Source organism: Cupressus sempervirens, chromosome 9 (genome assembly GCF_028749045.1).
Source record: "Cupressus sempervirens isolate cs-2001-9-10 chromosome 9, ASM2874904v1, whole genome shotgun sequence".
NCBI classification, from domain to species: Eukaryota; Viridiplantae; Streptophyta; class Pinopsida; order Cupressales; family Cupressaceae; genus Cupressus; species Cupressus sempervirens.
In genome coordinates, this window is record NC_143126.1 from 85,791,651 (window position 1) to 85,804,784 (window position 13,134).

Genomic DNA, 13,134 nt, shown 5'->3' on the forward strand with positions numbered 1-13,134 from the left:
AGCAAGGGTTAAGCACTACTGGAAGAGGAATACTCTATCAATGGATAGCGGAGGGAGAAGATTCATAATTGATCTGCATACACAAATGGTAGGTGAGGAGGCAACATCGTTAGACTCAGAAGGTGAAAGCGAGAATGATGACGAGGGGAAGAAGAGAATGGAACCTGATAAAGAGGGAGTATTGAGACTGGAAGGAGGGTCGAGTGAGGATGATCTAGACTCGTTGAATGGCCCTTTTCACTGGCAGATGGAGGATTATGAGCTCTTTCTGAGCTGTAATATGTTAAGGGTCGACGAAGGTAAGAAAGAAGAAGGAAATGAATGTCCGAAGGAATACAGAGAAGCGGAAAAAGGAAAGGCGGTTATAGTTGAAGTTGAAGGGAAGAACACACAATACGAACCCAAAAGAAGGAAAGGTTCCACCGTATGACCGCACAGAAAGAAAGTGTTACGTTGAACCACAGATATAGCAGAAAGGTGCCGGCAACAAGGAAAACACATCATATTGTCTGTACAAGAACAAAGAGGAAGGGTTTAATAGAAGCTGCAGCAGTATGGAGTGAAGGTTCTAAAATCAAGAATACAGTTATTGACGGCAAGGAATGGTAGCCGACGGAATTCATGGTACCGAGTATCGAGAACAAACTAGGCGATATGGAAAACCTGAAGGAGAGATCGTCTAACTTCAATAAACTTCGACGATTGTAGGCACAATGGGCCACGAAGGTGACACAGAACAGACGCAAAGCGTGGCATGATAAACACTTGAAATTGAACAGTTGGGGGCCGTACTAGATTTGGGAAGTGGGTGATAACAAAGCAATAAAACTATGAATGCTAGACAGAAAGGAAGTGGCTGACGCAGTGCATAGGTCGAAGTTGAATGTCTACCATGAAAGAAATAACGCACCTCCATGGACGAACAACTGAGAAAAGAACGACTGTATATATGTAAATATTGTACATATGTAAGATCAGTAAGGACAGTCACCAAAAAACAAAAAAAAGAGAGAAAGCAGCACCGTACGGTCAAGTTACCATACGGCATCAGGGAGTGGGGCACCATACGGTGTTTTTAGTGATCACTGTACGGCTTGGCAATGCATCACCATATGGCTTCAGTATATCATCGTGCGGCACTAGGAAGACCTCCAGGCAAACATCGTACGAAAATAAAGACCTCTTGGAGACACCGTACGACACTATGTAGTCCTCCAATAATCACCGTACGGTTGGGATAGGGATATTGCTAGATTGTACGGATATCGTAGAAGGTCATGCAGGCACTAGGGGAATATCGTACGAGCATCATGCAAACCGTACAGACACAGTAAAGACCATACAAAAGGCTGCGAACTGTATAGAAACATTAGAGACACTGTACGGACTTGAGAAGGAGACAAAGCACTTAATAATGCCAGAAGGACGGGATAAGTAGCAAAAATAAATCGTACAAAAAGAGAAAGATGTAGCTGTGTAGCAGAAGGAAATAGAAAAATGAGCCAAAAAAAATAAAAAAATGACGATAGATTGAAATAGTGTAGAATGAGTAACGCATGATGCCAAAGGGAAGGGAAAGATATAAGTAGGTAGTAAAACATCAGCGGTTGCCAGAAAGAGTGTGGGATCAGAAGAAATTGCAAAAATAGTGTATTCCGTGCATTTTTGTGTGGGTTTTGGAGTGCTAATTTGGTCTTGGCGTTGCCCCTAAGACCCCCAGTTGGTGCGGTTATCAGTTATGGGAAGTGTGACCAGTCAATGAGACCTGGAGCTATTGCAGGCATGCAGTATCTGTGTACCAGAGGTGGAGGATCAAAGTGCAGCAGCGCGAGCAGAGAAAGTAGATGGAGGGGCGCAGGTGTCAGGACCTCTACCACTAGCCGAGGAGAAGGATAAGGATGTTCGTTCATGCCTTGCTGACATCACAAAGCAGAGCAAGTCCTTGGTAGAGTTGGTGCTTATAGAGAGAAGACGGGCAGAGGCTGGGTAGGAAGCTCGGGAGACGATTGAGAAGGCTCGGGAGGAGATGGCCGATTGACTTGCCACCTAGCAGATTGCTTGGGAAGCAGAGCGGACAGCCCTGTTAGCACAACTCGAGGAAAGTGCACGAGGGAAGCAGCAGGCAGAACAACAACTAGCAGCAGCGGAACAACGGTTGGCCGCAACATTATAGGAGAAGGACTCAGTGAAACAAGCACTTGATCAAAAGGAAGTTGAGTGCCAGGAGGTCGCATTGATGCTGAAAGAAGTTGTGGAGGAGAACTCATAGATCAGAGCTGATTTGAAGGCCCGAATAAAACAAGTGTATCAGCTTCGATGCAGCCAGTCTTCACAGTCTGAGACACAACCTTCTGGTTCATGATGTCTATGTCTATGTTGTTCTTATGAATAAATGTAGTTAGTTGTTTGTTTAAGTTTTGTTGTGTGGTCGTCTGGAGACGACTTTTCTTTTTGGGGGGAATGATGTTGTCAGTAAATATTGTGTAGCGGACAGGGTGTGTATCAGGATGCAGGTTGTCGGTATCAGGATGTATGTCGTCGGTATCAGTCGATAGGGTGTGTATTAGGATGTATGTTGTTGGTATCGGGAAGGTTCTCGTCGTTATCCGAAAGGTTGTATAGGGAAGATTCTCGTAGGTATCAAGAAGGTTGTTATTATGTAGCCGACATGTTGTATGTGGCTAATGGGCCCCTTCGGGAAGGTTCCTCAGGATGTATATATACACCCTCCGGGTAATCATTGTATTCATCATCATAAGCATAATGTACTGTCTTGGCATATGCAAATAATATAAGAAGTTCTGCTATTCTGATCCATTGTCTGTATGCATTGATTTCTTTACCCAGTTCGGTAAACAAAGTTGTTAATAGTGTCTTCCAAGGGTTTAGGTAGTCTAGCAACCATTAGCCTTTTATCCAAACAAATAATGCTTCTCAATCCTGTAGCTCCCAGATTTACTCTTGAAGCGCCATCGAAATTCAATTTGAACCATCCATTTTAAGGGTGCTTCCATTTGCATTCTACCTTTTTTGTTTCTTATTGATACCATTGCTTGCATATTGGGTGGGGATGATAAGATTAGGCCACTTATGTGTGATGTCTTTTTGCCCATAGAGAAAAAAATGCCTTCTACATTTGACATATTTATGAGTCTATTGTTTAGAACTTCAACAATACTAGCTTTAATTTTATTCTTAATTGATGGAATACCATTCTTTTGTCCTGAAGTATTCTTCTATTCCTTTCTTTCCATAATTCTCGAAATCAAATGTATGGGGTGATATTCCATAAGTTCTTATACTGTTTATTCGAAATGCCTAATTGGCCAAGCCTTGAGGTGGTCTTGTAGATTATTTCGTAGAACTTATAATTTGTATTTTGAAAAAAAATAAAAATAAATTGTTATCACATTTAAAAAGGGTCTATAATTTGGTGTAAATTTGTGTTATAAATAATATTTCAAGAAATTATATATTTTCAACTGTTCGATAAAAGTGTCTATTTTTTTGCTGAGTTTATGGCAATTTTGAGTTTTTCAATTTTTTTGGGTTAGCTGAGTTTCTGCTGAGTCCGAGTTTTTCAACCTTGATGGTAATTATCTATTATATCTTTACAAATTAATTGAAAAGGCAAGCTCAAAACTACTAGCATGCAAACTGTTTGATGGAATGCCTCGGTTAAATTTTGAAAATTGCATAAATTTGGTTCAACTTATTATAATGGTGCCCATTGAAAATAAATTGATTAGGCCCAACTTAAATACTATTTTTTCCATTATTTTAACGATATTTCGAAAATATAATTATTTTAATGATATTTCAAAAATTATAATTAATTGTATTAATAATACACCGAAATAAATAGAGTTTTTCAAACGCTAAAATTAGTGTTAGCTAAAAAGAAAAGATGTCTAAAAATGGACCAGATGAATATAACTAAAAATAAAGCCTAAATGATCATTAACTAAGGTTCTAGACTAATGAGCTAAATATAGCGAGAAACTAGAATACTAAAACATTCTTATACTGTTCCTTAATGGTCATTCTATCAACTACCCTATAGAAGACAATACATGTCTTGTATTTAGAAATCCATTAGAACATTTTGATGGGACCCTCCATAGATATGCGGAGTGTCAATGACAAAGAGTAAGCCTTTTAAAAGATAGAGAAGGTTGTCCCCTTCTTCAGAATAGTCTGCAACAAGAGAGAAGAGCACACCATTGACTTTGCCATTGAGATGACTGCCACAAATCTTCACAAAATTTGCAAAACCACTAACTAGAAACCATCACTAAACATCCAACTTGATGTTGGATAACAAAGTTGTCCTGCTCTGGAAATTGAGATACACATTGAGAATAACTGTCATGATTTTGAGAAAAATTGGCAAAGCCTCCAAACTTTTGCCACTGAGCCAGATACCCCAAAACAGGCTGCAAGATACCATGATTTGATGTTTACAAAGTATCATTTTTAAGGAAAAATGGTAAAACCTCAACAGAAACTTGAGACCCCTCCCAAACTCACAAACCCTAACTAGGGTATACAGGAGCAAACACTTAATTTTTAAAGAAAAAATTATAAACCCTCCCATAAGATGAGCTGATCAGAATGCATAAGAGGCAAGCTTCTCATATGAATGCAATGTAGCTGGGGCTGTCTACTAGGAGACTAAGGTGTACTTGTGTTCTTGTTTGAGGCTTGCACTGGGAAGGCCACCTGCTTAAAAGAGGAGGAACTTGTATGACTTCGAAACTGTTTCTTCTATCTATCCTACTGCAAGATATTAGTGAAAATATCATAAAACGTCAGAGCAATGCTAGTAGAAGTGATATTTAGTGTCTTTATGAAGTGCTTGTAGGATCGCGTTAGGCTTTTCAACATGATCATGACCATATTTTCTTCCTCCATTTCGTAGCCAATAGCCTCTAGCTTGTCACAAAGGTCCTTGATTTTCTTAAGACCTAAGTTACACGGGTACCCCTCCCCCCCCTCCGGACCTCGAACTGGTTTGAACCGGTTCGAGATTCTGGTCCGGTTCGACCAAGGTTCGCCCACGGTTCGATTTTTGAATCCTGGTTCGAACCCTGGCGGACCAGGCTGGGAAAATCGAACCAGGTTCGAACCCAGCCAAGAACCCGCCCACGGACGCGGAAATAAAGTTATTTATTTGCATTTTTTAATAATTTTTGGGGTCCACGTACCCTAAAAAGGTGTTATGAATTGGTTTTTTGCTCTCTCATAGTCATTTGTTGTTTCTAAATAGGTTGTTTTGCCTTGAAGGAGAGCACATAAGTTTTTGAGCAAGCATCCGGTTGTGCAAGGAGGAGTTTGAAGATTGACTTGTTGGTGTTCTTGAAGTGTTTGTGCATCATTTATACACATTTGCAAACTTGCAATGGCTGGAAAAGGACCAAGAGGTAAGATCTTATTCCATTTACTATTGTTTTGTTCTAGTGTTTCCAATTTTTTTTCATTTCTCTTTCAATCTTCATATGTTCTAAGTTCTTGAATCTTTTCCATTATTTCAAAATTCGTCATTTTCTTGCATATAGATTATGAACATATATCTAATTAGTAATTTATTGCCATAGGGAAAGGTTCGAAAGTAATGTCATCTACCTCTTCATCAATAGGCAACACCGAACAAAGAATGGAAACCAACTCTGATTCTCCTCTATGGAAGTATGTAGACATTATAAAACCCATTCCAGGAGGTGGTGCATTCCGTTGGAGATGTCGAGGATGTGATGTAGAAAGAAATAGTTCTTATTATCGTGTGGTAGGCCATCTATGTGGTTATACTGGAAGAGGAGTCAAGAAATGCCCTGGCAAAAATGGTGTCCCTATACCAAATCACACCGTGTTAAAATATATTGAAGAGCATGAGGCAGCAGAAGAGAGAGAAGGACACAGGGCAATAGAACTCGGTAGTAGTAGCAATAAAAGTAAAAAAGCTAAGGGAATGCAGCCCCCCTCAGATGTTATTGTACAAGACCATCCCTTCTTCAATACTACAATGGACACTGACACTGAATTTGTCCCCATTGTACACAAAAGAAAGGGGCCAATAGAAACTTCTTTTCAAAACAAGGCCCGGGATATTGCTGACATTAAGGTGGGAAGATGGCTCTATGCAAATGGGTTGTCTTTTAATGTTGTCTGCTCTCCGTTTTGGAAGGACATGTTGAGGGGTGCCAATGAAGCTCCAAAAGGGTATTGTGGCCCCGGTTATGAGAAAGTGCGCACCACCTTGTTGGATGATGAGGTCCAACGGGTTGAAAATCAATTGAAGCCCATAAGGGACTCATGGGTTGAGACAGGGGTGACAATTGTTTCAGATGGCTGGAAGGATTCTAGGAACCGTCCCTTGATCAATGTCCTTGCGGTGTCCCCTAAAGGGGCAATGTTTCTGAAAGCGGTGGATTGTGAGGGCAAAGTAAAAGATGGGCCATTTATTGCTGATATCTTAATTGAGGCCATTGAACAAGTGGGTGCAAGAAACGTTGTCCAAGTCATAACGGACAACACAAAGAATTGTAGAGCAGCAGGTTTGTTGGTTGAATCACGATATCCACATATCTTTTGGACACCTTGTGCAGTCCATTCACTCAATCTTATGCTACAAAAGATTGGGAACCAAATTGAGTGGATCAAAACAGTGTATGAAGAGGCTGAGGACATACAAATGTTTGTCACAAACCACCACATGACTCAATCTCTTTTCAGGAACTACTCAAAATTGGAGCTATTGAAGGTAAATGAACTTGAACTCAAATTAGTAATTTAATTTTTAATGTTTGACAATTTCTGATTTTTCATATTTTACTTGTGCAATTGCCAATGTGTATACTTTTCTTAGTTTTCTAAAATATGTATCTAATAGTTGTTTTTTGCTCTAATTTATGTCACAGGTTGCTGAGACCCGTTTTGCATCACATATAATCGTCTTAAGACGACTTGTGCAAGTGAAAGATGCACTTCAAGGTATGGTAATCAGCAACAATTGGGGTGTATGGAAGCAAAAGAACACTGAAAGGGCAAACAAAATAAAGGATAGGCTATTGGCTGACTCATGGTGGGAACGTGTGGAATATCTCCTTAAGATCACCGAGCCCATTATGAGCATGCTTAGGTACACTGACATGGATAGGCCTTGCCTTGGAGAGATCTATGATGGCATAGACTCAATGATTGAGAAGATCAGGCAAGTTATAAATGAGCAGGAGCAAGATCCTCAAGAGACCTTTTTCAAACAAGTGCAAAAAATTATTGATGAAAGATGGAACAAAATGATCACTCCATTACATTTGCTTGCCTATGCCTTGACCCCCAAATACTATAGCTCACAATATTGTGATCTACCAGGAAGGTTGCCACCATACAGAGATATGGAAGTGTCTGACGGGTACCAGGCAGCATTTAGAAGAATATTTCCTGATGATGATATAAGAGATGTAATCATGGATGAGTTCATAGTATTTGTCAATGCTACAGGTCTAAGTAATGATGCTCTTCGTCATCGGTTCAAGAAGCATGCTCATGGTTGGTGGTACCTCCATGGCCAAAAATTCCGAACATTGCAGCCCCTTGCAATCAAAGTTATATCACAAGTAAGTTTTTTTTTTTTTAAATTAGCTCACTTTATCTTCAAAAGAATTTTTTAATAAGATTGAATTAATTCCTTTTTAATTGCCTACCCTATGTTGTCTTTATAGGTTGCTAGTTCTTCTGCATTAGAAAGAAATTGGAGCACCTATTCTTTCATCCACTCGGTGAAGCGCAATAGGTTGCAATCAAAAAAAGCCGAGAACCTGGTATTTGTGCATAACAACTTGCACCTTCTTTCACACAAGAGTCAAGAATACAAAGAAGGGGAGACAAAGAAGTGGGATGTAGATGCAGAGATTGCGGACTTGGATGCTTCCACTGCTGCGCTTACAATTGATGATTTTGATAACTTTGATGCCAATACCATTGTTGATTCTGCTGCTGATCCCATTGGCCTTGGTGCAAGTAACAACGTAGGCGAAGAAGGAGGAGATGAAGAAGAAGATGAAGAAGAAGAAGATGAATATGAAGAAGATGAAGATGAAGAATGAAGAACTTAGAACTAGAAATTCAGAATTTTAATAGATTTTCATTCTATTAGTTACTGTTAAACATTGAACGTGAAACAATGACACTTGAACTTGATATTTTAAATGTTTTGAATCTTTCATCTTTGATGTTGAAGTTGATTGAATTATGTTACTATATGATGGTATGCTCACCATGATACATTGATATGTTATTGTTTATGCTGTTTTAAAGTTTTAAATGTGTTTATGGTACTATGCTACATTCTAATTTTAACTCATGCTTCATAAAAATGTATATCTATATATATATTTATAATTTTTACATGTTTTTGTACTAACGAACCCAAACCCCTTTCCAAAATTTCGTCGAACCAGCGAACCGGTTCTCGAACCCGAACTTGGAACTGAACCACGAACCGGCAACTTAGCTTAAGACGTGCCTAGAGAGGTGTGTTCTCATCCATCATGATAGAAAGAAAAAAATTCTTTAGGAAAATAGCATGGCTCTTGTTAGATGTCTCGTAAAGAATCAAGATCCTTAAGATTTTCTAAATCTCTTTAGCTGTTTACTGGAAGGCACCTGAGGGAGATGATCATTTGATCAACATGATAGCTTACCGATCACATTCATCCCATTTACCCTGATTTGACTATGCTTGAGAAGGATGTGTCTCGAATATTGTTACCATACGTTGCTTCTAAGTGGTGTAATTGAGGCGATTAAATCATTAACTTCATTTCAACATAATGCTGGTCAAATATGTTGTCACTAAAACAAAGGTTATTGGTCAACCCTATGAATGCACAAAAATTGAGGCAGACCTTGCACAACTCGTAAAATGGAAAATGCTGGAAATTAGTAAAATAAAAAATAAACTAAAATTTCATAGTATCAGAGCAAGTGTTGCTCTGGGTATGACTCCCTTATGGGAGGGTTTCATTAACTTTTCCTCTTTTTTTAATTGGGTGTTAATAATTTTCTTCAAAAAATATTTGGTGGGTTCTCATAGCTCTTTCCCTTAAAAAAAAAAAATCTGTTGTGTTTTAATAATTTTTCTTAAAAATTATTTATTTCATATTCTCTGACCTGTATCTTTGCTTCTACTTGGTTTTGATTGATTTTCACCTCAAAGATCTTGTTTGGTTTTGATCAATTTTCACATCAAAAATTGTGTTTGTTTTGATAAAATTTTCACCTCAAAAGTTATTTTTAGTTTTGATCGATTTTTCACCTCAAAAATCGTGTTTGGTTCTAATCAAATTTTCACCTCAAAAATTGTGTTTGGTTTTGATCATTTTTTCACCTCAAAAGTTGTGTTTGCTTTTAGTCAAATTTTCTCCTAAAAAATAGTTCTGATTTCTGTAATTCGCAAAGTTGGTGTGGGAATTTTCTGTGAGGTGTTCTTGTTTTAGGGTTCTTATCATTTTTTTTTGTAAAAACAATGCTCTGATATGATGAAATTAAAAAAGTGGAATAATTGTATTAACAATACACTGAAGTAAATAGAGTTTTACAAACACTTAGAATAGTGTTAACTACAAAGCAAAGTTGTCTAAATAAAGACAATGTCAAAAAATGGAACAAATTAAGATAACTAAAAATAAAGTGTAAATTACCATCAACTATGGTTGTAGAATAACGAGCTAAATATAGCAAGAACCTAGAATACTAAATTTTTCTACTATTTATGCCATAACATATGAGAAATAAAAAAATGGGTTATGGGTCTTTAGTTAATTCTTTTGGTTTTGAAAAGGGGACATGATAGGAAGAAGATTTTTCCATGGGGGAGGAGGCTGCAAAAAACCTTGCTAGAGGTTGCAGTAGCATTTTCTCATCCAATGACATTTTAAGCTTTAGAAGATAGTTCTTTAGAGCTTACAAAAGGGCCATCTAAGGGTAACTTGATGAAAAATAGGGAGATTTGAAATCCCTAGCTTAACTGTCAGCACTTGTCAATTGAGGCATAGGCAGAAAAACATGGAAATTTTTCCCACCATCGATAGGCAAGACTGTAAAGACTAACATGGGACACCACATGCTGGGGCTCACTTATCCTCCATTGCATTGAAAGAATTTGTTTCAAACTAAAGCTTGGATGATTGAAATATGGAAGCCTCATCTACACATCGAATATTTCTCAAGACTCATGGTGGGTGTAGGAAGGTTAGATTAGATCATTAGTGTACAAAAGTTTATTGGCAAGGAAATTTTTAGGTAGCTTTACAAAAGATATTGAAAAGTTGCTCATAAAGTTTTGGGTTAAATTGTGGGGCATCTCATGGTGGACATGTGGTTTATCTCGGTTTCTTAATATGTTTACACTTGATCATGCCTTAAGGTGCTTCCATTACAAAACATGGTGTTGGGCTTGAGTACACAGATTGCCATATGTGCAACCCCTACTTCCAGGTGTTGCCATGGCCACTACAAGGGATGCCTTGCCTAATAGGATCCGAACTTGGGTCTATGATATGGCACTCTTCATTCTCCACTATTAGACCCAAAACCTTTGGACTTGTGACTTAATGATCATGGACAAGTTGGATCCGCCAAAAAAAGAAGAATTTTATTTTTATAATGTTCATCTATTACTAAAGTAGGTCAATCAATTTGAAAAGTCTAATAAGTTACAACTAGATGGAATTCCAACAGCCAAATGAAATCCAGAACTTAATAAAAAAAAGAAATTCCAATAGACAGACTTCATCAAATTTGATACAAATGCTGTATTTTTATGTTCATTAACAGTTGTTGCTTGTAGAACATACCTTGTCTTGTGTCCCCATATTGAAGGTTCCCTTGTTAAACATTCAACTGCTTGTGTTGACACTGTCTCTTCTGTATGCAGGTATTGAGAAATATTATGTCAGGGTATTCTCTAGCTCAGAGATAGATTTCATTTCAGTTTATAAGTGTATCTATTGGAAATGTTGATAGCTTTTTGTAAGATGCAAGGAAAATGTAATATTTTTCTATTGAAAATGATTCTTTTCTTTCTGGAAGATGCTTATCCAAGAAGGCATGCCTATATTGCAGGAGGGATTTTTTGATTATCTGAGAGGAGTCAATTGCTTAGACATCAAGATATATGCGATTCCAGAAGGTTCTGTTGTTTTTCCTAAGATACCACTCATTAGAGTTGAGGGACCAGTAGCGGTGAGTTTGATAGACTCAACTTAAAGTTAAAAATAAAATATACCATGTGCCATGAATTCACTTTCATTTTATATGTTGTCTTAGATTGTAACTTTGGATAAGCTAAGGCTACGTCAACAGCTTTAGAAAATTTGTTTGTTTATAATTATATTTTTATTGTTTAGTATTCCTTATATGAAAATGTAATTCAGAAGCACTTGCAGTGGGCTGAAATTCTTGGCCATGATTGGACATCTTAGGTAAATGGACAAGCAGAATTTCTGACCTTGAATGTCTTGCTACATGACATATTGTTGTATTATTTAGGTCGTTCAGCTTTTGGAAACACCATTTGTTAATTTGATCAACTATGCATCGTTGGTTGCGACAAATGCTGCAAGACATAGGCGTGTTGCTGGCAATTCCAAAATTTTGCTTGAATTTGGACTCCGCCGGGCCCAAGTAAGCTTGTCCCTGTTTCTTTTTGGAAAAGTCAATAGGTGTTTCCTGATTTTTGTGCTTGAGTGAGTTTTAAACTTTTCTGTGTAGGGCCCTGATGGTGGAATAAGTGCATCCAAATATTGTTACATGGGTGGGTTTGATGCAACCAGGTTTGTTGCAATTTAACATTTTAGGCAGAAATTGTGCATATGTTTCTTTCATGTGGTTGAAGTGGACATCAATGATTGCCAATGTTGCTACTCGTAAGGGATGTGCTCATTCTTAAGCACTCTGAATTCTTTTGAATCAAAACTCATTCTAACAATGCATGTGCATAACATAATGTGTATGCAAAATAATGTACGATTAAAAGTCAGAATACACCATGCTGGAAAATGCATCTTCTCTAGAACCAAGGAATAATTTTGCATATTGTTGAAACTAGAAATCCTAGAACTTAATATGCGTAGTGTGAATGGGTTTATAAAGCACAGAATTGCATTGTTTTCTTTAAAATAGGAATCTTTCAGATTTCTTGCTGTTCCTTTTGCAAAAGAGGCAACGACTTGTAGTATCTTTTAAAATAAAATTATATAACTCAGTGTCAACAATTTTTTCAAGATAATGGGAGAAAATATCGATTAAGAAGAAACATAAATTTAAACCAAGTGGAAATAATTCATTCCTGGATCCACAAAGTGGAGCCACTACAAAGATCAGCAAGTGAATTCATTCACATGATGAGTATGGAGCATACATTATGATTAACCCTTACACTTGCAGTGTTACCCTAGAGTTTCATAGGGCTAACCTCTGGATTGGATAATGGCACACCTAGGAAGTTCAATCAAAGGAGGGACACAATGTAAAGTCAAAGGGTTTAAAGTTCTAAACCTCCATATGTGGATTTGTGGATATCTATTTAGGGGCCATAATGACCCCATATTTATAAGATTTACTAATAAATTAATCAATAATAGTACCGACAAAAATAATAATAATAAATTTATATTGATTGATATACTACTATATAATCTATGATTTTGATATGATTAATATGATGAATACTATAATATGATAAAAGAATAAATTATAATATATTTTGATCTTATAATTTAGTGTTATCAATAAATAAAAGAATAGTATTGATTAAGGAAAAACAGGTTTTAAAGGACCCGAAACCTTATACATAAAAGCAGAAGTCTAAAAAGATAAGCAAAAGCTAACAACATAGTATCAAAGCATAGATCAACAAAAGACAGGCCTCCAAGAAGAGAAAACAGAAGGCCAACCAAAAACCAAGCTGTAAATGACAGCAAAAAGACAGCAAAAGACCAGCACCCAACCAGCTAGATAGTCTTTATCAGGTCAGCAGCCTGGTCTGCCAGAATGTGCATATTCTCTGCAGTGGCCTTCACCTCTTCTATCTTGTTCACTTCCTCATTCTTCTTAGAGTGAGCCCGAATGCGT

General features: G+C 37.4%; 1 protein-coding gene across 2 annotated transcripts in view; it reads left to right on the top strand.

Annotated features, from left to right (window-relative positions):
• LOC149537737 (nicotinate phosphoribosyltransferase 1-like) overlaps positions 1-13,134 on the top strand; it is a 312,565-nt gene that overhangs the window by 121,283 nt on the left and 178,148 nt on the right. For both annotated transcript variants that reach the window (XM_089799111.1, XM_089799112.1), the window contains exons 4-6: positions 11,125-11,244; positions 11,551-11,685; positions 11,773-11,834. In XM_089799111.1, coding sequence (XP_089655237.1) covers positions 11,125-11,244; positions 11,551-11,685; positions 11,773-11,834 — 317 coding nt within the window. The remainder of the gene's footprint in view (positions 1-11,124; positions 11,245-11,550; positions 11,686-11,772; positions 11,835-13,134) is intronic.